At 71.4% G+C, this 22,439-nt stretch overlaps 6 protein-coding genes across 6 annotated transcripts; 1 reads left to right on the top strand and 5 right to left on the bottom strand.

The window, feature by feature from the left end:
* Window positions 1-1,151: 1,151 nt before the first annotated feature.
* On the bottom strand, window positions 1,152-1,820 carry AURANDRAFT_5532 (hypothetical protein; the record flags this gene model as incomplete). Its single annotated transcript, XM_009033862.1, has 1 exon — window positions 1,152-1,820. A coding segment is annotated over one exon (669 nt), but the record flags the coding sequence as incomplete, so codon positions are not given.
* Window positions 1,821-5,137: 3,317 nt separating this feature from the next.
* On the bottom strand, window positions 5,138-6,042 carry AURANDRAFT_5667 (hypothetical protein; the record flags this gene model as incomplete). The annotated part of the gene is made up of 2 exons (XM_009033866.1): window positions 5,138-5,390; window positions 5,492-6,042. Coding segments are annotated over 2 exons (804 nt in total), but the record flags the coding sequence as incomplete, so codon positions are not given.
* A 308-nt stretch (window positions 6,043-6,350) lies between these two features.
* On the bottom strand, window positions 6,351-6,929 carry AURANDRAFT_5776 (hypothetical protein; the record flags this gene model as incomplete). Its single annotated transcript, XM_009033868.1, has 1 exon — window positions 6,351-6,929. A coding segment is annotated over one exon (579 nt), but the record flags the coding sequence as incomplete, so codon positions are not given.
* A 2,026-nt stretch (window positions 6,930-8,955) lies between these two features.
* On the top strand, window positions 8,956-14,765 carry AURANDRAFT_60916 (hypothetical protein; the record flags this gene model as incomplete). The annotated part of the gene is made up of 2 exons (XM_009034290.1): window positions 8,956-12,499; window positions 12,550-14,765. The coding sequence occupies 2 exons, from the start codon at window positions 8,956-8,958 to the stop codon at window positions 14,763-14,765; spliced, it is 5,760 nt and encodes a 1,919-aa protein (XP_009032538.1).
* Window positions 14,766-16,036: 1,271 nt separating this feature from the next.
* Window positions 16,037-17,230, bottom strand: AURANDRAFT_2184 (hypothetical protein; the record flags this gene model as incomplete). Its single annotated transcript, XM_009033839.1, has 1 exon — window positions 16,037-17,230. A coding segment is annotated over one exon (1,194 nt), but the record flags the coding sequence as incomplete, so codon positions are not given.
* Window positions 17,231-17,498: 268 nt separating this feature from the next.
* Window positions 17,499-19,828, bottom strand: AURANDRAFT_60915 (hypothetical protein; the record flags this gene model as incomplete). Its single annotated transcript, XM_009034213.1, has 2 exons — window positions 17,499-19,355; window positions 19,559-19,828. 2 exons carry the CDS (start codon window positions 19,826-19,828, stop codon window positions 17,499-17,501), a joined length of 2,127 nt encoding a protein of 708 aa, XP_009032461.1.
* Between the last annotated feature and the right edge of the window lie 2,611 nt (window positions 19,829-22,439).

The raw sequence follows: 22,439 nt of genomic DNA, 5'->3' as shown, positions 1-22,439 counted from the left end.
CGACATCGAGAACTCCGCGGACGGCTCCGCCGAGGTGCCCGCGTCGCTCGACGGCGCGCGCCAGCTCCTCGCCGGCGAGGGTCTGGACTGCCTCGTCTTCACGGACATTGGGATGGAGCCCTTCTCCTACGCGCTCGCCTTCGGAAGGCACGCGCGGGTCCAGGTCGCGTTCTGGGGCCACCCGACGACGACCGGCATCGGCGGCCAGGCGCTGGACTACTACCTGCTCATGGACGCGGCGGAGCCCGGCGTCGAGGCGCCCCAGGGCCGCTACAGCGAGCAGCTCGTGCGCCTCGACACGCTCGGCGCCTACTACCACGCGAACGAGTCCGGCCAGCTCCGGCCGGGGAAGCCGCGCGACGCCTACGCGGCCGAGTCCGCGGCGCTGCGGCGCGTCCCGGCGAACCGGACGCTCTACGCGGCGCCCCAGCACTGCCTGAAATTCCACCCGCGCTTCGACGCGGCGCTCCTGCGCATCCTGGCCCTCGACGACGCCGCGGTCCTCGTGCTGCGGACGTGCGGGCCCTTTCCGGACGGGTCGCCGACGGTCGCGGACCGCCTCGCGCGCGCGGGCGTCGACGTCGCGGCGCGCGTCCTCGGCGTGGGCCCGCTGCCGCTGGAGGACTACGCGCGCCTCTTCGGCGGGTCCCACGTCGCCCTCGAGACCTTCCCCTTTGGGGGCTCGATCACGACGCTCGACGCGTTCGAGGCGGGCGCGCCGGTGGTCGCGCTCGCGCCGCCGGCGGGCGCGGCGGCGCGGCCCGCGCTCACGCGCGCGCTCTACGCCATCGCCGGCGTCGACGGCCTCGTCGCGCCGGACGTCGAGGCCTACGCGCGCTTGGCCGTCGCGATCGCGAACGACGCCGCGCGCCGCGCCGCCGCGGCCGCCGCGATCGCCGCGGGCCGGGGCCGGCTCTACGAGAGCGCGGCCGCTGTCGCCGAGGTCGGCGGGTTCCTGGCGCGGGCCCTGCGCGTCGGACGGGGGCCGTCGTAAGGCTTGTGGCGTGGCGTCGTCGACGACCGTAGCCTAAACATGGTTAGCCTCACTCCTCGTGGAGCCACTTCTCGATGAGGTCGCGCGCGACGACGTTCTTCGGCGGCACGAGGAGCTCCAGGCTCGGGTCGTCCGCGAACGCCTTCGCGGCGACGTCCTTCCGCATGACGGCCCCCGGCACGGTGCAGGCCTGGCGCACGGCGTCGCGGTCGAACCACCGGGCCTCGAGGATCTCCTCCTCGTCGAGCACGAGCGGCGCGTCCGCGTCCGCGGACGCGCGGAAGGCGATCATCGCCGACTGGGGGAACGGCCACGGCTGCGACTTGAGGTAGGCGACGTCGCTCACGACCGCGCCGCTCTCCTCGTGTACTTCTCTCGCCACGGCCTTCTCGAAGGTCTCGCCGGCCTCGACGAAGCCGGCGAGCGTCGTGAACATGCCCGGCGGGTGCCGCGGCGACCGCGCGAGCAGGATCTTCGAGTTGTCGAGCGAGCTCACGGCGACGATGACCGCCGGGTCCGTGCGCGGGAAGGACACGGACCCGCACGCGACGCATTTCGCGCAGTGGCCCGCCATGGTCAGCGCCGTCGCGCCGCCGCATTTCGCGCAGAAGCCGTTCGACCGCCGCCACGTCGTGAGCGCCGCCGCGCAGAGCGCGACCTCGTTCTCCGTCGCGTCGAGGAAGGGCGCCTGCGTCCGCGCGTCGACGAAGCGCGCGTCGTCCAAGGAACGCGCGGCCTCCAGCGCGAAGAGGGGCCGGCCCCCGGCCTCGCCGAGGAAGACCGCCGCGCCACTATCCCCAAAACCGTCGGCCTCGCCCCGCGTCAGCAGCGCGAGGGCCGTCTCCGACGCGAAGAGCATGCGCCCCCGGGCGCAGACCACGAAGCGCGCGTCGCCGGAGGCGCGCCGCGCGTCGACGGCGGCGCCGTCCGTCCGCAGCTCGACCTTTCGGTCGAGGCCCTCGCCCGCGGTCACGGCCCCCAGGAGCTCGCGCGCGGCCGCCGTCGCGAAGAGCTCCATGTTCGCGCCGCGCTTCGCGTGGGGCGACTCCACGAGCGCCGTCCTCACGACGCCGACGCCGCCGTCGCCGTCGCGCGCGGCGACGGCGAGCGCCGAGAAGCCGCGGTCGAGGCCGTCGGGCCGGAACGTCGGGCCCGCGGCGCCGCCCTCGGCGACGGCGTAGTCCGTGCCCATGGCCTCGCAGTAGGCGACGGCCGTCCTCGCCGTCCAATGCGCCTTCGTCCGCTTGTAGTAGTCGCCGGCGGACTCCCCGTCGGCCCTCGGCGCGATCGGCGGCTCGACGAGCGACGCGTGCAGCGCGTCGTCGTCGAGGAGCAGCGGCTTGCACCGGCGCGTGTTGTAGGCGACCGTGCCGCCGTAGTAGACGGCGGACGACCCCTCGACGCCCATGATGGAGCTCGAGATGAGCCCGCCGCACGTCGCCTCGACGACGGCCACCGTCTTCTTGCGCTCCTTCAGCGCCGCGACGACGGCGCGGAAGGCCGCCTCGCGGGCAGGCATCGTTTTGCGAGTGCCGTGCTGCGGAGCTCCCGTCAGAGAATGGACTGCGGCATACGATCGAGGTTCACAATAACATCACCACTTCAGCGTGCACTGCAATATGCAGGGGAAACTCCCGCAGCTGTAATAATATGGGGCGTAGTAATAGTAGTAAGGCTAAGGGCGGCGGCGGCGACTGCCCGTGCTGTCCGCGGCCCAAGCAGTACTTCCAGGTGCAGGTGCCGCCGGGTTTAGCACAAGGCCAGATGTTGCCGGTGGCTGCGCCGAACGGCTTCCAGGTGCAAGTGCCAGTCCCTGATGGATTTGACGCCGGTTCGACCTTCCTAGTCGAAATGCCCCACCCGAAGCTTGCGATGATCCAGCAACACCTTCTGGGGCAAGGCAAAATCCAGGAGGCGCAGCGGATCGGCTTCGAACTGGTGGCAAAGCCGCCTGTCCAAATCCAGCCCGCCGCCGCCTTCTCGATCGCGGTGCCGCAGGGCGCGAGCCCCGGAGAGACGCTGCAGGTGACGGCGCCGAACGGCGTGGCGATTCAGGTTCAGATCCCGGCTGGGTGCGGTTCCGGCTCGACGTTCCAAGTCGCGATCCCCACGCAGCCGGTGATGCAGCAACCTGTCCAAATCCAGCCCGCTGCCACCTAAGAGTTGTGCTCGAGTGTGATGCTAGCGTAGCGCGCGACTGATGTTTTCGCGCTGCAGCGCGGCAGATCAGCGCGGCCGTCAGACCGAGGACCCAGGCATAGGATTGAGCGCTACACCGTTTATATTGAACGTCAACTTGATGGGGCAGCCTCCATCTGAGCCTCCGCCGCGGCGGCCCTGGAGCCCCGCGCCGCGGCTGGCCGTCCTCCTGCGTCGGGAGCGTCGCGCATGACACGGACAGCATGGACCGCCTCCGCAAACTCGCGGTGAAGGACGACTGGCGCGCGGCCGTCGCGGCGGCCGTCGGCGCCGGTGCGGTCGCCCTGAGCCTCCGGAAGCTGCGCAGGGAGCGCGCGCGCCGGGAGCGGCTCGCGGGCCTGCGCAAGCTCGCGCTCCTGCCGTCGGAGACCGGCGCGGTCCTGCTCATGAGCCCGTCGACGAGCACGGTGACGTTCTTCGCGGGCGACCCCGTCGCCGCGGCGGCGGCGCTCGCGAGCCGCGTCGCCGACGTCGCCGCTTTGAACCCGTGGCTCGCGTCGGTCCTCGACTACGACGACGCCGGCGCGCTCGCGTGCTTCTATCCGGCCACGGTCGACGCGCCGCTCTTCCGCGTCGTCGACGCGCCGCTCGCGCGGACGACGCCGTACGGCGCCGCGGTCGCCAACGTCGCCGCCGCGCTCGTCGCCACGGGCGAGGCGTGCGCGGGCACCGGCGCGCCGCTCTTCCGCGTGTCGCTCGTGCCCGACCGCGACGACCCCGGGGCGCGCTTCGCCGTCGTCGTGTCCGCGTCCCACGTGCTGGTGGACGGCCACGGCTTCTACGCCGTCTACAACATGCTCTCGCGGGGCGCGCCGGTCCGCGCGCTGTCGCCGGAGCGGCGCTTCGACGTCCCCGCGAAGATGCGCGCGGCGGCGGGCGGCGAGCCGTCGCTCATGGCCGCGTGCCCGCCGGGCTTCCTCGCGCGTTTTGTGTTCGGCCAGCTCCGGGCTGTGCCGAATTCAACCACTGGTTTGGGTGGTCCTGACCAAACTTCAGAATTCTCTAGCTCCTTCAAATCGAAGTCGATTCGGCTGATTTTTGGACGAATCGATTGCTCTCGTCGAGTTCTCGAAGCACAGCCGAAGAGCTTGCGTCGAAACGGTCGCATACGCGCACATTGAAGTCGGGTTGAAGATTTGGTTTCCACACAGGCTCCGGGCCGCGCTGTTCCCGCGGACCGTCTTCGCCGGCTTCTACGTCGACGGCGCGTGGCTCGCGGCGCAGAAAAAACGGACGCAGCTGCCCTTCGTCTCGACGAACGACTGCGTCGTCTCCGCGTTCCTGAACTGTTTGAAGCCCGACTGCGCGCTCATGGCCGTCAACTTCCGCGGGAAACTGGAGGACTTCGACGGCGAAGACCTCGCGGGCAACTACGAGGACCTCGTCACGTACACGCGGGGTTCCTACGAGACGCCGGACCTGATCCGGCGGAGCGTCGCGGGCCCCCTCTACAAACGGGCCGGCGGCCGCGCGCCGCCGTCGAACGTCGAGCACCTAGGCGCGACCTACGGCGCGGTGACGAACTGGAGCACGTTCGCGCGGCCGCTGGACCTCGGGTGCGGCGCGGCCCAGGACCTGCACCTGCCGCTCTTCGACTGGCCCAAGGCCTGCCCGGCCTGCGTCTTCGGGTCCATGGTCCTCTTCCAGCCGTCGGCCGGGCGCGTCGCAGCCATGGTCGCGGGCACGCGGGCCCTCGTGGACGCGGTCCTCGCGTGCGGCGCCGCGGGCGCGCCCCTCGACGCGGCGATGGCCTAACGGCGGAAAATTAGGAACGTCGCCGCGGCGCCGGACCACGCGGGCCTACTTGGCGAGGACGGCGTAGAGGACGCAGGCGACGCCGAAGACGAGGCCGAGGACGATGACCGGCGACGGGCCCGCGGAGCCGCCGCCGCCGAGGTCGACGTCCTTCTTGACGATGACCTTGCGCTCCTCGCGCTTGCCGTAGACGACGAAAAAGGGGTTGAGGGCCTCGGGCTTGTTGTAGGCGACGGGCTTGCCCGGCTCGCAGTCCTTGCCGCCCGCGTGCTGGAGCACCTCGCCGCCGGCGCACTCGACGATGGCCTGCGCGGCGCACGTGTCCCACTCCGACGTCGGCGCGAGCCGCGGGTAGATGTGGGCCGCGCCCTCGGCGACCATGAGCAGCTTGAGCGACGAGCCCTTGGACTGGAGCTTCGCGTCCTTGTACCTGTAGAAGACGCTCGGTGTGCGCGCGGCCGTGGTTCAGAGGCGAGCGCCATCGCGCGCGCGCGCGGCGACGCCTGAAGCATCAATGACGCGGTTCCGCGCTTGGCGACGAACGCGTCGGTCTCCGGCGTGTTGTGGCTCGCGGACGCGACGAGCGTCAGGCCGGCGTCCTTCTCGTCGAAGGCCTTGCAGAAGATGGACTTGTAGGAGTCGTAGCCCAGCGGGTCGTCGATCTCGCGCACGGGCGGGCCCAAACCCTTGACGCCCTTGTACATGACCGGGCCGTCCTCGGCGGCGGGCACGTAGACGACGCCCGCGAGGGGCGACGTGCCCTTGACGAGGCCGATGTTCACCGTGAACTGGCCGTTGCGCTTGATGAACTCCTTCGTGCCGTCGAGGGGGTCGACGCACCAGAAGTAGGCCCAGCCTTTCCGCTCGGCGTACGGCAGCAGCTTGTTCTCCTCGGACATGATGGGAATCTTCGGGTAGGCGGCCGTGAGCGCGTCGCAGATGATCGTGTTCGCCGTCGTGTCGGCCTTGGTCAGCGGGGACCCGTCGGCCTTGAAGTCCGCGATGGCCTTCCACTCGTCGAGGGGCGTCTTCGTGTAGATCTCCATGATGGCGTCGCCCGCCTTCTTCGCGATGGCGGCGACGTCGTCGATGACGATGGACGTCTCGCCGGCGTCGAAGCGGCCGAACGTCGAATTGTCCGCCTTCATGGTGCCGGCGGTCGCAGGAACGCGACGACGCGGAGAGGCAAAGCTACGTGTTCCTGTGGCTACCGCTCGCTTCGTGCGCCAAAATTGCCACTGCGAGGGCAGATACTGCAGCAAAGTTGAAGCGACCTAGATGAGACCTAGATAACGCCGTCCTAGGCGCGGCGGCGCAGGTGGAAGGCCGCGAAGGCCAGGGCCGCGCCGCCGGCGGCGGCGAGGGCGAGCCGGGGCGCGGCGGGCGTCCTCGGCGCGGCGGCCGCGAGCTCGAGGCCCGCGGCGTACGCGTAGAGGCGCGCGTCGACGTGGTAGCCCCGGGCCTTCATCTCCGCGCGGAGCCGCGCGGCGAGGCCGGCGAGGGGCACGAGCAGCACGGTGATGAACTCGCCCTCCTCGGGCTCGGCGACGGGCTTCAAATTCTCGGGCGCGTCGCCGTCGACGTCGACGACGACCAGCTGCATGTTCGCGGCGGACATGCCCGGGTCCGACGCGACGACGGGCGACACGGACGTCACGGTCCCGACGAAGCCCGTCTCCTCCTTGAGCTCGCGGAGCGCGGCGCCGCCGGCGCCCTCGCCGCCGTCGACGAGGCCCGCGGGAAGCTCGAGGACGTGTCCGTCGAGCGGCGGCCGGAACTGCGTGACGAGCACGACCTGGGGCGCGCAGGCCCGGCGGCGCACGACGGCCACGATGCCCACGCCGTCGACGGCGCCGCGGCGCGTCGTCCGCTCCGCCATCTCCCAGAACCGCCGCCGGCCCGTCTGGTCCACGTAGGCCAGTTTCTTGAGGCGCAGCCAGCGGAAGCCGCACTCCTCCTCGACGCCGACGACTCTCGCCTCCTGGGCCATGGCGTTCTCGGACTGTGCGGGCCGTTCACGCCGCGCACGCGAGGTCGCGAGCTGACGCAGCGGTGGGAGATGGGGGAGGTTCAGGACTTGGTTCAGGCTTCCGCCGCACACTGCCGGCAAAACTTTTTGCAGCTCGGCGGAGGCCCTCGGACGAACTTTACTCACTCACCACGACGACCTTTCCCACTTCTTTGACGGGGCCGGGGGCGGGGGACTTCTGCGGCGACGTCGGCGCGACGGACACGAGCTTGTTCTCGGTGCCGTGGTAGAGTAGGCCGTACGCGCCCTGGTCGTCCTTGTTCGCCCGCAGCGTCGCCTTGAAGGTCAAGACGGAAAAGAAATGCAGCCAGAGATTCGCGAGGTTTTGGAAACCGTAGAGGACCATCCCTGGCAGGGGCACCACCCCCGCCAAGAAAAAAAGAAGAACCGCGGGCCACCAGTAGACGGTTATCGCCGCGGCGAAGTAGTCCCGGTGCGACTCGGACGTCGGGATCTTCTTCCCGAGCAAGGCCCCGATCCGGAGGTAGGCGATAAAGGCGCATGTGCTTGGAATACCCCAAAGGGGGCCATTTCCTCCCTGCAGACCGCCTGCACCGGGCCCGTAATCTAAGATAGGCGGAGAGATGACGATGTAAGCCAGTCGCCAAACGAGCGCTAGCAGCGCGAGCCCGATGCCGAGGTTGAGTAACTGAACGTGATTGAGTGCCGGGCCTATTATACGCGGCATGGCGAAGGCTGCCGGTCACGCGCTGCTGCGTGCGAGAATGCTCGTCGGGCTGCTCCAGCGCGCTTGGAGGTTGTAAGACACTTTGGGTACGTGTTGAGGGCACCACATCGGCACTGTTGACAAACTTGCAACACCACACTGAGCTCGCGCTCCTGCCGTGGCGCTACCGTGGACTCCATGATTGGACAAGGTCGACCGGCCTCCCGACTTTGCTTTCGTGGGGACGTTACGCCGGCGGGTCCTCAGTCGGCGAGGTCGTCGACCTTGATGGCGGCGAACATGCCGCCCGGGCTGCCCTGCTGGATGACGAGGAAGTCGTCGTCGAGGTACGTGACGTCGAAGAACGCCGGGTTCGAGTCCGCGTCGCGCGGGTCCACGGCCTCGTCGGACACGCCGAAGACGCGGCGCTGGACGTCGAGGCCCAGCTGGGGCAGGTCGACGCCGAGGCGCGGCAGCCAGTCCGGCGGTTTGCGGCCGAGGACGGAGAGCTGCTCGACCTCGACGCGCTCGAAGCTCAGGCCGACCCGCGCCGCGCCGCGCGGCCGCGCGCGCGTCCGCACGCGGAGCCGCGACGCCGTGCCGACGGTCGCCGCGACGCCCGGCGGCAGGTTCTGCAGCGCGCGCGGCGTGAGGTCGATGACGTTCGTGATGACGGGCAGGTCGCGCGCGTCCTGGTAGATGCCGCCGAGCGCCGCGAGCGGGTTCGCGCCGAGCGTCGACACGTCCGACGCCGACGTGTAGACGAGGCGCCAGCACTTGGCGAGCGGCGCGCCCGCGGCGCCGGCCGCGAGGCCCGCGGTCGCGTTCGCCGTCGGCGACAGCGGCGCGATCTCTTCGAGGAGCGCCTCGATGTTCGCGCGGTCCGCGGCCGACGCCGCGAAGCCGCGGTCGCTCGCGGCGCAGGCCGCGAAGATCTCGGCCTTGAGGGACGCCGCGGCGGCGGCCGCGTCCGCCGCGTCGGCTGCGGGCGCCGGGTCGGCTGCGGCGCCGGCTCTGCAGGCGCCGCATCCTCCACCGCCGCCGCGGCCGCCGAGCTGTAATGTAACCGCGACGTGGGCTTGTGGACGAAGGCATTGCCGCAGCCAATGGCGACGCACAGCGCGACCGGCCACGCGCATCTTGTTGATGGCCGCGGAGAGCGCCACGAGATGAAGAGCTGCCACGAGATCGATGCTGCTGAAGGGAGACGGTGAAGACAATGTTGTACCCCGCAGAGCATTGAGAAATATCTCGCGACTATTGTCGGGGTAATGCTGATGGATTCCCACAGTGTCTGACAATGGCACGACCATGGGCCTAGGCGTCGGCGCGCTGTTGTGGCTCGTCGCCGCCGGCGCGCTCCGGCGCGCCGCCGCGGGGGCCCTCTCCTGCGAAGCGCCGACCTGGCTCACGGTCTTCGAGCTCAACGCCACGGCGGGCTGCCCCGGCGACTGGCGCCGGCTGGCCGTGCCGTCCCAGGAGGGCGGCGGCGGCCTCGCCCACGTCTGCGGCCGGGGCCTCGTCGAGGACACGATGATGGCGTCGGCGGTGCTCGCCGAGGGCTACGTCTACGACGCGGTCCGGGGCAAGGTCGTCGGCTACGGCATGGGCAGCCCCGACTCGTTCCGGCCCGAGTCCGGCCGCGGCGAGGCGACCATCGACGACGCCTACGTCGACGGCGTCGCCCTCGCGCGCTGGACGCCCGGGGGCCGCGTCCACGTCGCGACGTACGCCGCGGGGCTCTCGTACTTCCAGCGCGACTTCTGGTACGAGATCGGCGGCAACTGCGTCTGCCACGCGGGCATCAACCTCGCGCCGGACTGGCTCGGCGAGGACTACTACTGCGACAGCCCCATGCGCGGGCCGCCGGCGACCTGCGCCTTCGGCTCGCCCTGGGAGCCCGACGGCTGCCGGTCCTTCGACGAGTGCGAGCGCGCGAATTGCACGGGCGGCTGGGCCAACGGCGTCTGGTACGACGACGGCCGCGCGTCGGCGTTCTGGGGCGACGAGGGCTACCTCTGCCGCGGGTCGCGCTACGCCGAGCAATCCGACTTCGGGGGGCGGCCCTTCGGGACCTTTCTGAGAAATCTCTCTGACTTCGCGGACGACCCCATCGAGGCGCGCGTCATGGCCGGCCAGCCGAGCGGCGTCGCGGTCTTCGACGCGGCCACGAACGCGACGGTCGTCGCCAACGGCAACGAGGAGGCCGCGGTGCGCTACCTGACGCTCGAGGTCCACGGCTGCCGCGCGGCCGACCCCGCGGTCTGCGGCGACGGCGTCGTCACGGCGCCCGAGGAGTGCGACGACGGCGGCAACGCGACGGGCGCCTGCAGCCTCGCGTGCACGCTCTGGATCCCCGAGCCCTGCCGGACGAGCGGCACCTGCGAGGCCGAGCCGGAGGCCGAGCCCCTCGGCGAGGACTTCCCTGGAAAAGAAGAGATCGGGAGCCGCGTGCTGCCGGCCTGGGTGCCCGTCGCGAACGTGACCTTCGACGCCCACTTCCGGTCTTTAGACGCGGCCCCGGACGCCGCCGCCGCCGCCGCGAGCGGCGCCTGCAGCCACATCGCGCCCGACGACGTCCTCGACGCGTGCCCCGGCACGCTGTCGAAGTACCTGGCGAACGGCCGCTACGTCTGCGCGCCCGACCCACGCGCGTCGCCCGCGGCGGACGCCGAGCCGTCGTCGGCCTTCGTCGCGGGGCCGAGGAACACGTTCGTCGCGGGCTTCCGGGGGCGCATCGGCGCCGTCGCGCTCGGGTCCATGGACGCGTTCCTCAGCGCTTCCTGGCACCCTTCCGATTTCAGCGCCTTCGAGTGCGCCGAGGCGAGCTACTGCCCCCAGGCGCCCTTCGACTTCGCGGGCGCGCTCTACCCGAACGACGCGCTCGACGGCGCGCCCGGCGCGGGCATCGACGGCCGCTACGTCGACGGCGTGAGTTTGACGGTCGGCTGCGAGCCGCGGACGCATGTCTTCACCCTCGCCGCGGGCACGGCCGACGGCGTCGCCGCGTCGGCCGACGACGGCGGCGCCGTCGTCTTCAACGCGTCGGACCCGGACCTCGCGGCGGCGGTCTACGAGACGTGCTTCCAGCGCCTGCCGTCGTCCGCGGCGTGCTACGCGGGCAACTGCGCCTGCCACTCCGGCGCCGCCATCCGCGCGGCGGCGCTCACGGGGCCCGGCGGCAACTCGTCGTCGCCCTTCTTCTCCGTGCCCGACTTCGTCGGCGACGACTTCCTATGCGACGGCGGCAGCGGCGCGGCCGACGGCTTCTTCTACGCGAACGCGTGGCACGAGAAACGCCTCTTCGAGGACGGCGCGACGATCTGCGGCGCCGACGGCGCGCTAGCGAACGCGTCGACCTGGGGCGGCCGCCGGCCGGGGTCCTTCGTCAAGGCGCTCGACAAGCTGACCATGGAACCTCTCGAGATCCGCGTCATGGCGGGCGTCGACACGTACTTCGAGAACCTCGCCATCGCGTCCGTCGAGCTCGAGGTCTGCGCCTGCGCCGACGGCATGGGCGCGCGCGAATGCTTCGCCAAGTGCGAGGGCACCTGGGTCGAGGACGACTGCCCGCCCGGCCGCTACGACGACGGGTCGACGGAGTGCGCCGAGTGCCCTCCGGGGACCGCGTCGTCCGGCGCGGGGAGGCCCAAGGCCTGCGAGGCCTGCGCGCCGGGGAGCTTCGCGGCGGCGCCGGGCGCCGCGGCCTGCGACCTCTGCCCCGCGGGGACCTTCGCGGCGGGCGGCGCGGCGGCGTGCGCGGTCTGCGGCGCGGGGTCCTTCGCGACGGTGCCCGGCAATCGCGTCGGCGAGGGTGTCGTCCAGGGAGCGGAGCGCTGCGAGATATGCCCTCCGGGGACCGAATCGCTGGACAACGGAACCACGCTCTGCTTTCCCTGCACGCGCGAGGAGGAGACGTCCGTCGTCGGCGTCTGCGACGTCTGCAAGGAGGGCTACTACCGCGACGCGGCCTACGGGAGTTGCTTCCCCTGCCCGGACGGGGCGGCATGCCCCGCGGGCTCGACGATCGAGACCATGGCCGTCGAGGCGGGTTATTACCGCTTCTACGCGCGGTCGCCGCGCGTCTACGCCTGCTCGCACGACGACGCCGACGACGCGTGCGCGGGCACGCGGCGGCGCAACGGCACGGCGCCGGACCCCGGCGACACCTGGGGCGCCGCGCTCTGCCGCCGCGGGGCGAAGGGCCCACTGTGCAAGCTCTGCCGGCGCAACCGCTTCAGAGCGACGCCGGGGTCCCGCTCGGCAGAGCTTGCAGAGGGGAAGATCGGGAGGTCTCGCGAGCGGTGCGTGCCCTGCGACCAGTCGCGGCTCATGGCGCTGGAGATCTCGCGCGTCGTCCTCGTCGTCTTCGGCTGGGTCGGCGTGGCCCTCGCCGTGACCTTCGCGCTCAAGGGCTACGCGCGCAAGTGGGCGTCCGCGGTGCTGCTGCAGGCGGTCTACTTTGCGATCACGACGTCGCGGTTCATCGTCGCGCACAAGGTCGTGATGCCGGTGCCGCTTCCCGAATACGTTCAGGTGCTCGAGTGGCTCACCTTTGACGCGGAGGCGCTGCGGTCCGTCGTCTGGTGCCACGTCCACAAGGTCAAGTACTTCGACTACCTCATCTTCTACACGCTCGTCTTCCCCGTGGTCCTCGCGGCGGGCCTCCTCGGCGCCGTCGCGCGCGGCGCGGCCCGCGCGCTCCGCGCGCGGCGCCGGGCTGGTGCAAAGGCCGGCGGCGAGAAGCGCCGGAGCTTCCTCGCGCGGACACGGCTCGGCCGCGAGGTCCGCGCCGTGCTCAACTGCTGGCTCGTCGTCGTCACGGTGTTCCACAGCGCCATCTGTCGCGGCCGGCGTCCGTCCGAGCGTTCGAGAGCCCGCGTCCGGGAAATCGATGATTCGTAGGCTCGTCCATCTTCGTGCTCTTCCAGTGCGAGGACCCTACCGGCAGCGAGCAGAAGAAGCATTCGCACTGGGACAAAACCTACATAGACCGGATGGACCACTACGACCGAGGCGCGGGGAAGAAGAACGCGCGGTACCTCGCGGCCGACTGGCAGATCCGCTGCAACTCCCAGGTCTACCAGGCCTACCGCATCTACGCCGTGCTCTGGGCCTTCGTCTACGCCGTAGGCCTCCCCGCGGTCTTCTTCGTGCTCCTCCGCCGCAAGCGCGTGGGCCGGGGCGCGCAAAAGCGCATCGGCGGCGTCGTCGACGACGGCCCGCTTGGGTTTTTGACGAACACATGCAAGCCCGAGTTCTGGTGGATGGAGATCGCGGCCATGTGCGGGCGCTTCATGCTCAGCGGCTTCTTCCTCATCTTCTGCCGGCTCCACCAGTCGCTGCTCCTGTCGACGATGGTGGCCATCGTCGTGCGGACGCTCGTCATCAAGTTCCGGCCCTACGCGTCGTCGGGCATCCAGCTCATCATCGAGGCGCTCCACCGCGCGACGCTGAGCATCGTCATCCTCGCCGTCGCCATCGAGGGCGAGCTGCTCAAGCGCTCCAAGGACGGCGTCGCGTTTGGGAGCCTGGTATTTCTCATCAACGCGTCCGTCTTCGTCACGGCCTACGCGGCGTTCCGCGGCGAGCGCGTCCGCGCGATCATCGCCGCGATCGCGCGGGGCCAGCCCGTCGACGCGGCCGAGTTCGCCCGCTTCCGCGTCGGCCACAACCACAAGCTCCTCGACGACGCCGTCGTCGCCAAGGCCAAGGAGGCGCTCGAGCTCGCGTTCCGCGGCGTCGTCACTTCGCCGGCGGACGCGCGCTGGGCCTACGCGACGACCGCGCTCTTCCCCCTCGACGCCGTCTGGAACGACCGCGTGCCCGCGGCGTCGCTGGAGCACCACGTGCCGGGCGTCTACGCGCGCGCGGACGCCTTCGAGCGCAAGGTCTGCGCGGGCCCGCCGACGTTCGGCGACTTCGAGGCGGCGCTCGACGCCGCGCTGGGCCCGCTCGCGCGGCACCTGCCGCCCGACGCGCCCGCCGAGGCCTTCGCGCGCGTCGCGCTGCGGACGCGGCCCGAGTCGCAAGAAACACTCGGGCCCGGCGGCACTTTGGCCGCGGCCTTTGCGGCGCTGCTCGCGCCGCTCTTCGCCGGCGCGGACATCTCGCCCGCGAAGATGGCCGAGGGCGCGTCCCTGCGGCGGCGGCCGTCGGGCACGCTCCGCCGCCAAATGTCCGAGCGCGCCGTCGACGGCGACGACGACGACGACGCGCCCGCGGTGCCGCGGTTCCTCGACGTCGCGCTGCTCGCGCACGACCTGAACATGCGCGCGCAGGCCCGCGTCGAGGGCAACGCGCGCGCGTGCCTGGACGAGTGCCCGGCGCTCGCGGATCTGGCGTCCCTCGACTTCGACGGCGCGCTCCAGCCCGCGCTCACGCACGGCGCGCTCGCCGCCTACGCGGCGGCGCTGGGCCGCGGGCCGCTCCGGGACCGCCTCGACGTCGCCGTCTGCACGGAGGTGCTCCGCGAGCTCGCCTGCGCGGCGTTCCCCGCGTTCCGCGCCGCGCTCGCGGCCCTCTTCGCGGGAGAGGCCTACGCGCTCCGCTGCGACCGCGCGACCGCCGTGAAAGACGCGGCGCGCATGCGCGTCAAGGTCGCGGGCTACCAGGCCGACGGCGGCGGCCGGTGGCCGCGCGCCGCGAAGCTCGGCGACGCGCTCCGCGCGACCGTCGTCTGCGACACGCCCGGCGCGCTCCTCGCGGCCTACGGCGCGCTCGTCGACGACGCGACCTTCTCCGTGCGCCGCCTCAAGAACAAGCTGGGAGGCCTTGTGAAGCCTTTCTGCCTCCACGTCAACGCGGTCTTCGAGTCGCCGGGCCTCGCGCCCGTCGCCGTCGAGCTCCAGCTCGTGCCCAAGTCCATCCACGACGACCAGGCCTCGCACCTGCTCTACGACCTCGCGCGCTGCGCGACGCTCGCGGAGTTCCTCGGCGGCGGCGGCGACGGCGATGAAGGCGACGACGGCGATGAAGACGACGACGGCGCGGCGAAGATCGAGGGACGCCGCGTCGACGTCGAGCTCGTGGACGACGAAATCGCCGGGGGCGCCGCCGAAGACGACGCCGACGAAGAGGTCGTCTCGCTCTTCGGCTGCGGCGGAAGCAGCGGCGTGTGACCTCGCGCGTCTTTTGTGCGCCCCGCGCTTACTAACCATTCTTTGTTTGGTACTCCCGTTGGCTCTTCCTCCTCCAGCCGCCGGCTACAAGTGGCGCAACCACCCCAATGCTCGGCTTGGTGCTAGGCTCTAGGAGGGATTACAGCTAGAGCCTCGATCGCGAGGGCCAACCCGGCGGTGCAACGTTAGCAGAATCTGCAACTTTCACACACAGTTCCCAAAAAGAGGCTGCCCGACCAGCACCATGGTCGCGCGCGACGCGGCCCTCCTGCGGTCGGAGAACGAGGTGCTGGCGCGCGTGCTGGCGTCCGCCGGCGACGCGACGACCGTCGAGCGCGCCCGGTCGGCGCTCGCGGCAAAACCCGCGGAACAGCCCTTCGCGCCGCTCAAGGTGTCGGCCAAGGCCGTGTCCTGGTCCGAGAGCGGCGGCGACGGCGCGGGAAGAAACTTCCGGAGCGGGTCCGCCGCCGGCGTCTTCCGCGGCGTCGCCGACGACGGCGACGATTTTGCTTTTGAGCCCGTGGTCAACACGTCCGGCCACGGCAACTTCGTCGCGCTCGACGGCTATCTCCACAAGAAGGGCACGGGCCGCTTCGGCCTCATGAGCCGGCGCAACTGGAAGCGGCGCCACTTCCAGCTCATTTTGGACGCGGAGAACGACGAGGACGAGAACGTCGGGCCCCTCATCACCTACGCGGACCCGAAGAAGCCGCACAAGATCATCGGCCGCGAGCTCCTCGACGGCTGCGCCGTCGACGTCGACGACGGCGACAGCCGGCCCGGCCGCTTCCGCTTCAACCTGGTCTGGGACCACGACGGCGAGTCCTACGAGCGCCAGTTCTACGCGGCCTCGACGCGCGACCGCGCGATGTGGGTCGCGGCCGTCGAGGCCGCGGTGACCGCGCACGCGGCGGACCTCGCGGCCCAGAGCCAGGCGACGAAGCAGCGGCGGCGCGCGTCCATGGTGGCCGCGCGCGCGTCCTACGTCGCGGCGAACGACGACGACGGCGGCGAGGACGAGGACGACGACGAGGAGGAGGACGGCGGCGCGGCGTTCTTCCCGAACACGCGGCGCACGCAGGCCAACGAGCTCCACGACGTCATCTCGTCCCTCGCGAGCCCGCGCGCGCGCGGGCGGTCGTCGTCCGGCGGCAAGGCCCCTGGGCCCTAGGTCGTCTTTTTTACACGGGCTGGACGCCCGTCGTCGATTCCCCGGCCCAGGTGACGACGCAGCCGCCCGACGGCGACTCGAGGTCGTCGTCGCAGGCGTAGTCCGCGGCCTGGGTGAACTGGGGCTGGCCCGTGGACCGCACCAAGTCCTGGAAGAGGCGGCCCGCGACGGACGTGATCGCCGCGCGGTTCTCGAAGTCGGCGAGCGGGATCTCCGCGAAGTGCGAGTTCACCGTGCCCACGGCGAAGGCCGTGTAGCCCGCCATGGCGCCGTGGCAGGCGTGGGCCGCGAGGCGCGAGCAGAAGATCGTGTCCGCGGGCACGGACGCCTGGGACCGGACCGTGTAGGACGGGTCGACGTACTTGAGCGAGACGGCGGCCCGGCCCGGCGACCCGTCGAAGTGCGCGCGCGCCGCGGCGCAGAGCCAGGGCCCGATGTCGCCGTCGACGTCGACGGGGTTCCCCGCGGCGTCCGTGACGCGCGCGTCGACGCCCTCGGCCACCACCAGGATCGCGTGGCCTTTCGCGTCTAACCGCTCGCCCACGTACTCGAAGAGCCCGTCGACCGCAAACCCCTTCTCCGGCACGAGGCAGGCGTCGACGTCGCCCGGCGCCGCGAGCGCCGCGTGGACCGCGAGGAAGCCCGCGTCGCGGCCCATCAACCGGACGACGCCTAAACCGCGCGGGAACGACCGCGCCTCCACCACCGCAACGTCGATGGCGCGCTTCGCCTCGGCGACGGCCGTGTCGAAGCCGAAGGACCGGTCGATTAACGGAATATCGTTGTCGATGGTCTTGGGGATCGCGGCGACGGAGATTTTCGAGCCCCGGCTCTCGAGCTCCTCGCACAGGTACGCCGCGCCGCGGATCGTGCCGTCGCCGCCAACCACAAAAAGCGCGTCGACGCCGGCGGCCTCGAGGGCGTCGGCCATGGCTGTGGCGTCCTGCTTGCCCCGCGACGTCTCGAGGAGCGTGCCGCCGCGCGCGTACAAGGCGTCGCACGTGTCGTCGTCGAGGTGCCGCCACCGGCCCGCGGCGACGCCCGCGTAGCCGCCGACGGCGCCGAGCACCGTGCCGACGCCGTACTGCGACTTCAGGCACCGGTAGAGCTCCTGGGTGACCGTGTTGAGGCCCGGGCAGAGGCCGCCGCACGTGACGACCGCCGCGACGACGCCCGCGCCCGCCCGCGCGACGGCCGCGCGCGGGCCCGCGCGCGCGTAGGCCACGGGGCTCCGCACGCCCGTGCTCACGCGCGCCACCGCCGACGCGAGCACGATGTCGTCGTCGTCGACGAAGACGGCGCCCTCGGGCAGCGCGATCGGCGACGGCAGCTCCGCCGCCGCCGACCGCCGCGGCCGGCGCACGCGGAACGACGCCTCCGCGCCCAGGGCCGCGGCACGGCGCGCGGCGCGGCGCGGCGGTTGCAGCGCCGACGACGCGAGCGCCAGGGCGAGCAGGAGGGCGCGCGCGAGGATCTTGCGAGCACAAGCCATGTCTTCCTGCCTTCCGCAATTCAAGTTGCCCGCAGCGCCACTTCAACTTGAACTTCAAGAAGCAATAAGGTCACAGCCTCGGCGCGACGACGAGGAAGAAAAAGGTCGCGCAGACGCCGCAGGAGACGGCCGACGCGACGGCGGCGGCGAGGACGACGTCCGCGAGGCGCGGCGCGGCGACGGTGACGTGGACCTCGGGCGCCGGGCCCGGCGCGCGCGACTCGCGGAGCGCGTCCGCGAGGTCCCGGAGGAGCGCCGCGGGCGCCTCGCGCGCCTCGGACGCGCGGCTCTCCGACGCGCACTCGTCCTCGGCGACCGTCGGCGCGGAGCGGAAGCTCGCCTCGGACCGGGCCCGGAGCGCGCCGTAGCTCAGGCTCCGGCGCGACGGCGTCGGCGACGGGTCGCCGGGCGTGCCCGGCTCGTCGCCGCCGCCGCCGCCGTCGGCGACGCCGGCCTCGGCGAGGCGCTCGAAGAGCTTGTCGATGAAGGACGCGTAGTAGACGTCGCTGTGCTCCACGGTCTTGATCTGGAAGACGTCGCGCGCGGCCGGCGGCAGCTTCGCGAGCTCGGCGTAGCTCGGAAAATTCAGGCACCGCGCCGTCGACTCGGGCGCCTCCGGGTCGCGCCAGCGGCTGCCCTCCTTCTTGACGACGACGACGGGCACGCCGTGCGCGACGGCGGCGCTCAGCTCGGACACGCACCAGGGGCTGTCCAGGACGTAGTCGCTCAGGATGAAGACGAGGACGACGCTGGCCCTCACTATATCCTCGAGCGTGCCGAGGTCGCCCGCGTACTCCATGTCGATGAACGCGTGGAGCCCGCGGAGCGTGAACATCGTGTGGAGCGCGCGCGCAAAGTCCTTGGCGTCGCTCTGCTTGTGGCTGATGAAGAGGTGGTACTTCTTCGAGTCGCCGAGCGCCGCGGCGCCGGCGTCGTCGCCGCCGCCCCGCAGGTGGTGGAGCGCGCCGTCGACGGCGTCCGCGAGGCGGCCGTCGCTCCGGTCCGCGCCGCCGACGCGCTCCAGCGCCTCGACGGCGCCCGCGGCCCGCAGCGTCGCGACGCAGGCCCCGCCGCCGCACGCGAGCTGGAGCACCGCGCCCGCCGCGTCCCCTAAACACAGCGCGCGGTACGCGCCGCTCTCCTCGCCGCCGGCGCCCCGCGCGGTCCACGCGTCCTTGGCGAGGCACGCGACGAGCGGGTCCGCGAGGGCCGTCGCGAGCTTCGCGGCCTCGCGCGGGCCCACGTGGCCCGCGAGCGCGCGCGCGGCGATCGTGAAGTCGCGGAGCCGCATCGCGCGGCCCGCGGCGTCGTCCTCGGCCTTGTCCGTGAGCGCCTTGGCGACGACGCGCGCGCAGAGGTCCGCCTGGGCCACCGTGAGCACGGCGTTCTTCGCGCCGTGGCCGCCCTTGGGCAAAAGCGCGAGCGCGGCCGCGGCCGCGACGGCGCCGTCCTCGTGGCCCAAACCCCGCGGCGAGTCGACGCCGTTCGCGACGTGGTCCTCGAGCGCCGCGCCGAGGGCGACGTGGGCCCCGGCGTCGAGGAGCGCCGCGGCGTTCGCCGCGTTCGACGCGAGGCGGTACGTCGCGAACGCCGCGCGGAGCCGGCCGTTGCCCGTCGCCTTCGGGTCCCGTAAGAGGGCCAACAGGGGCGGCGCGCCGCCCTCGAGGCAGACGCGCTCCTGGTTCGCCCCGTGGGCCGCGCAGAGCGCGTCGACGGCCTGCGCGCCGCGCTCGCGCGCGCCCGCGTCGCGATCCGCGCCGCAGCAGTCGACGGCCGCGCGGAGGCCGCCGAGCGCCGGCACTCTGTCTTTTGCTCTTGGGCAGTCCAAGCACACGTTCGCCAGGGCCCAGACGGCCCGCTCGGCGATGGCCCCATGCTCCCGCGCGAGCCGCACGAGGCGGAAGAGCACGTCGTCGCGCGCGGCGACCTGGGCAGGAACGGGGTGATTCGACGTCGCTTCAACAGTTGAGTGTTCCGCGCGCGCGCGCGTTCCGGAAAAAGCATCCACGCTTCGAGACCGCTCCGAGGGATGATCGCTCGTCCAAAAATCAGCCGAAACGAGTGGAAATGACCGAGATAGGAGCCTTTGAAGTTGGGACTTTCCCACTCGTTTCCCGCCCTGGCGGCGACGGCGGACCGGAACCGCGGCGACCGCTTCGCGACGACCTTGACGAGGACGGCGCCGAGGTGCGCGGGGCCGCGCTCGTCGTCCGTCGCCGGGCACGCGAGGCACCGCGCGCAGAGGTCCACGGCCTCGGGCCGCGCGCCGACGTGCTTCGCGCTCGCCTTGGACGCGTCGCACTCCTCGACGAGCTCCGCGAGCGGCTGCGCGCCGCCGAGGTCCTCGGCGCCGTCGAGCGCCGCGAGCAGCGCGTCGAGGCGCGCCGCCGGGGCTGCCATGGCGATGGGGGTCTTATGGCGAGCAACGGGAGCCCCGGATATCGATGCCCATTTGCGAGACAGTCCGGCTGCCTTCCTCGGGTAAATTTTACCCCAGGTGGTAAACATGCTCATCATAGTCGGGGCAGCATGATGGAACTGATGGGGACGAGGCCGGAGTTCCTCGCGTGAGGTCCGCGCGCGCTCCCTGTGCGCCGCGCCGCGCCGCGCGCCATGGGCGAGGCGTTCCCGGCCTTCGCGATGCCGACGGACTGCGCGCCGCACTTCTCCGTCGTCGACGCCTGGTCCGAGGGCCACCCGCTCCTCTACGGCGCCTACCCGATGCAGTTCTTCGGCGGCCCGACGTGCGCCCTGACCTGCCCCCTCGAGGTCTTCACGGAGCGCGAGTTCGACCGCATCGACGTCGCGGCGGCCGCGGCGACGGCCGTCAGCTTCGGCCTCACGCTGTGGACGTTCCTCACGTTCGTGAGCTTCAAGGAGAACCGGGGCAAGAAGCCGCGCGTCGTCCTTTTGTTGGTTGCGCAGCTCGGCGTCACGCTGCCCCACCTCGGCTCCCTGGCCTTGGTCTCGCGGCGCGACCGCCTCTGCCGGTCCGACACGGTGCAGCGCGCGCTCGTCGACGGCTTCGACGCGTGCAGCGCTGTGCCGAAACCAAATCTTCAACCCGACTTCAATGTGAGCGTATTCGAATGTTTTGACACAAGCTCTTCGGCTGTGCTTCGAGAACTCGACGAGAGCGATCGATCCGTCCAAAAATCAGCCGAATCGACTTGGATTTGATCGAGCTAGAGAATTCTGAAGTTTGGTCAGGACCCCCCAAACCAGTGGTTGGTTTCGGCACAGGTGCAGCGCGCAGGGCATGCTGCTGACCTTCTCCTGGTTCGTGTCCTCCTTCGTGCTCCTCGTCGACAGCTGGGATCTCTACCGGAACACGGTCGTCCACGAGGCGTCGAGCGCCGCGCGGAAATTCCGCGCGTCGAAGCGACTCGTCGCGGTGATCTGCGCGCTGAGCGCGGTGCCCGTGGCCGTGCTCGGCGCCGAGGGCGAGTTCGGCCACCGGCCGGGCGGGTCCTACTGCTGGATCGCCGACGTGACGCGCACGACGAAGCTCTTCAACCGGTCCTGGGTCCAGGTGCTCTACATCCCGCTGCTCCCCGTCGTCGCCGCGGCGACGTGCCTCTACCTGCGCACGATCTACCAGATCGTGCGCCACGACCGCGAGCTCCGCAAAACCTTCGCGGGCGACGCGAGCCCGCGGTCGCCGCGCCACGAAGCGCACGCGTCCGCGTGCGACCGGCTCTGCCAGCGCTTCGTCGCGCGGGATCTGCGCGACTACTGGATCTTCAAGTATTATAGACCGCTCCTGCACGTCACGTGGATGACCTTCATGACCCTCTACCTCACGGCCATCTTCGTGAAGAGCGACGGCGCCATGGACGCGTACGAACAGTCCTTCGCGGAGTGGGCGGAATGCCTCGTCGTCCAGACGTTCGTCGCGCCGGGCCGCGAGGAGGATTTGTGCGGCGAGCACCCGGCGAAGCGGCTCGCGCCGGGCTACGTCGGCGCGATCCACGTGCTCATCTACTCCTGGGGCGGCGTGCTGTTCCTCATCTACGGCTGGAAGGCGGAGCACTACGCGCAGTGGGAACTCGCGCTCCGCTCCGACCTCCCGAAGACGCTATCGCGCCGCATCTCCCGCGTCCGCGCGTCCTTCAGCCGGAGGAAACGGCACCCGGCCGTCGAGTTGGCGGTCCAGCCCTCCATCGCGTCCGTCTACGGCCGCCAGGACGAGAAGGCCGGCGACGGCGGCGACGACAAGCCGCCGGCGCGGCCCGCGCGGGACGTCGTCTAAAATGCGGGTTTTTGTACGGCCGCAGTTGCGGTCGGTTGGGGACTGGTGCCGCCTCCGAAACGCGCGCGAACCTCGCGCGGCGGCATTCTTGACCGCGTTGTTGCACACGTCGTTGACGGCAACGTGACGAGCGCGAGGCCTGAATCATGGCCGCCTGATCGAGTCACGAAAATTTTCAAACTCCGGAACGGACCGAAGGTCCGGACCCGGAGGAGGCGTCGGAGGGTCCGGGCCTTCGAGGGGCCGGAGGCCCCGAGAAGGCGGGAGGGGTCGGAGGAGGGGTCGGAGGGGTCGTTTCGCCGGGTTTCGAAGGGGCTTCGGCTCGTCCCTCGGCCTCGATCTTCGATGATTTGCTGGAGGACTACATAGAGTAGTCGTGCTCCGCCACGCCATACTTCGCCGTAGTCCTACGATTAAACCACGACGCTCGCTCGCTCCCGCGACCACGGTAGCGAGCGAAGCGAGCGCAGCGCCGGTGATCGTTCGTCCGACGCCGCGGCCCAACGCGGCGCGCGCGCGGTCCCCGCGGCGGCCGGCGGCGCGCCGTCGCGCGCGGTCTGAGGTCGATTTTTTGGTCATCTAGGGCCGAGGATGCAATTTTTCTCGCGCTGCGCGCGCCCATCCGCAGCGTCGCATCGCGCCCACGCCGCGCGCGCGAGCCGCGGCCGCCGCGGCGGCGGCGCGATCGCTCGCGCCGCCGCCGTCGCGCGCGCTCGCGGAGGTCGAATCTGGCCATCTAGGGCCGACGGGATGCAATTT

Source organism: Aureococcus anophagefferens (assembly GCF_000186865.1).
Source record: "Aureococcus anophagefferens unplaced genomic scaffold AURANscaffold_1, whole genome shotgun sequence".
Lineage (NCBI taxonomy): Eukaryota > Pelagophyceae > Pelagomonadales > Pelagomonadaceae > Aureococcus > Aureococcus anophagefferens.
The sequence above is the reverse complement of the archived record's forward strand: the minus strand, read 5'-3'. Positions and strand labels throughout refer to the sequence as shown.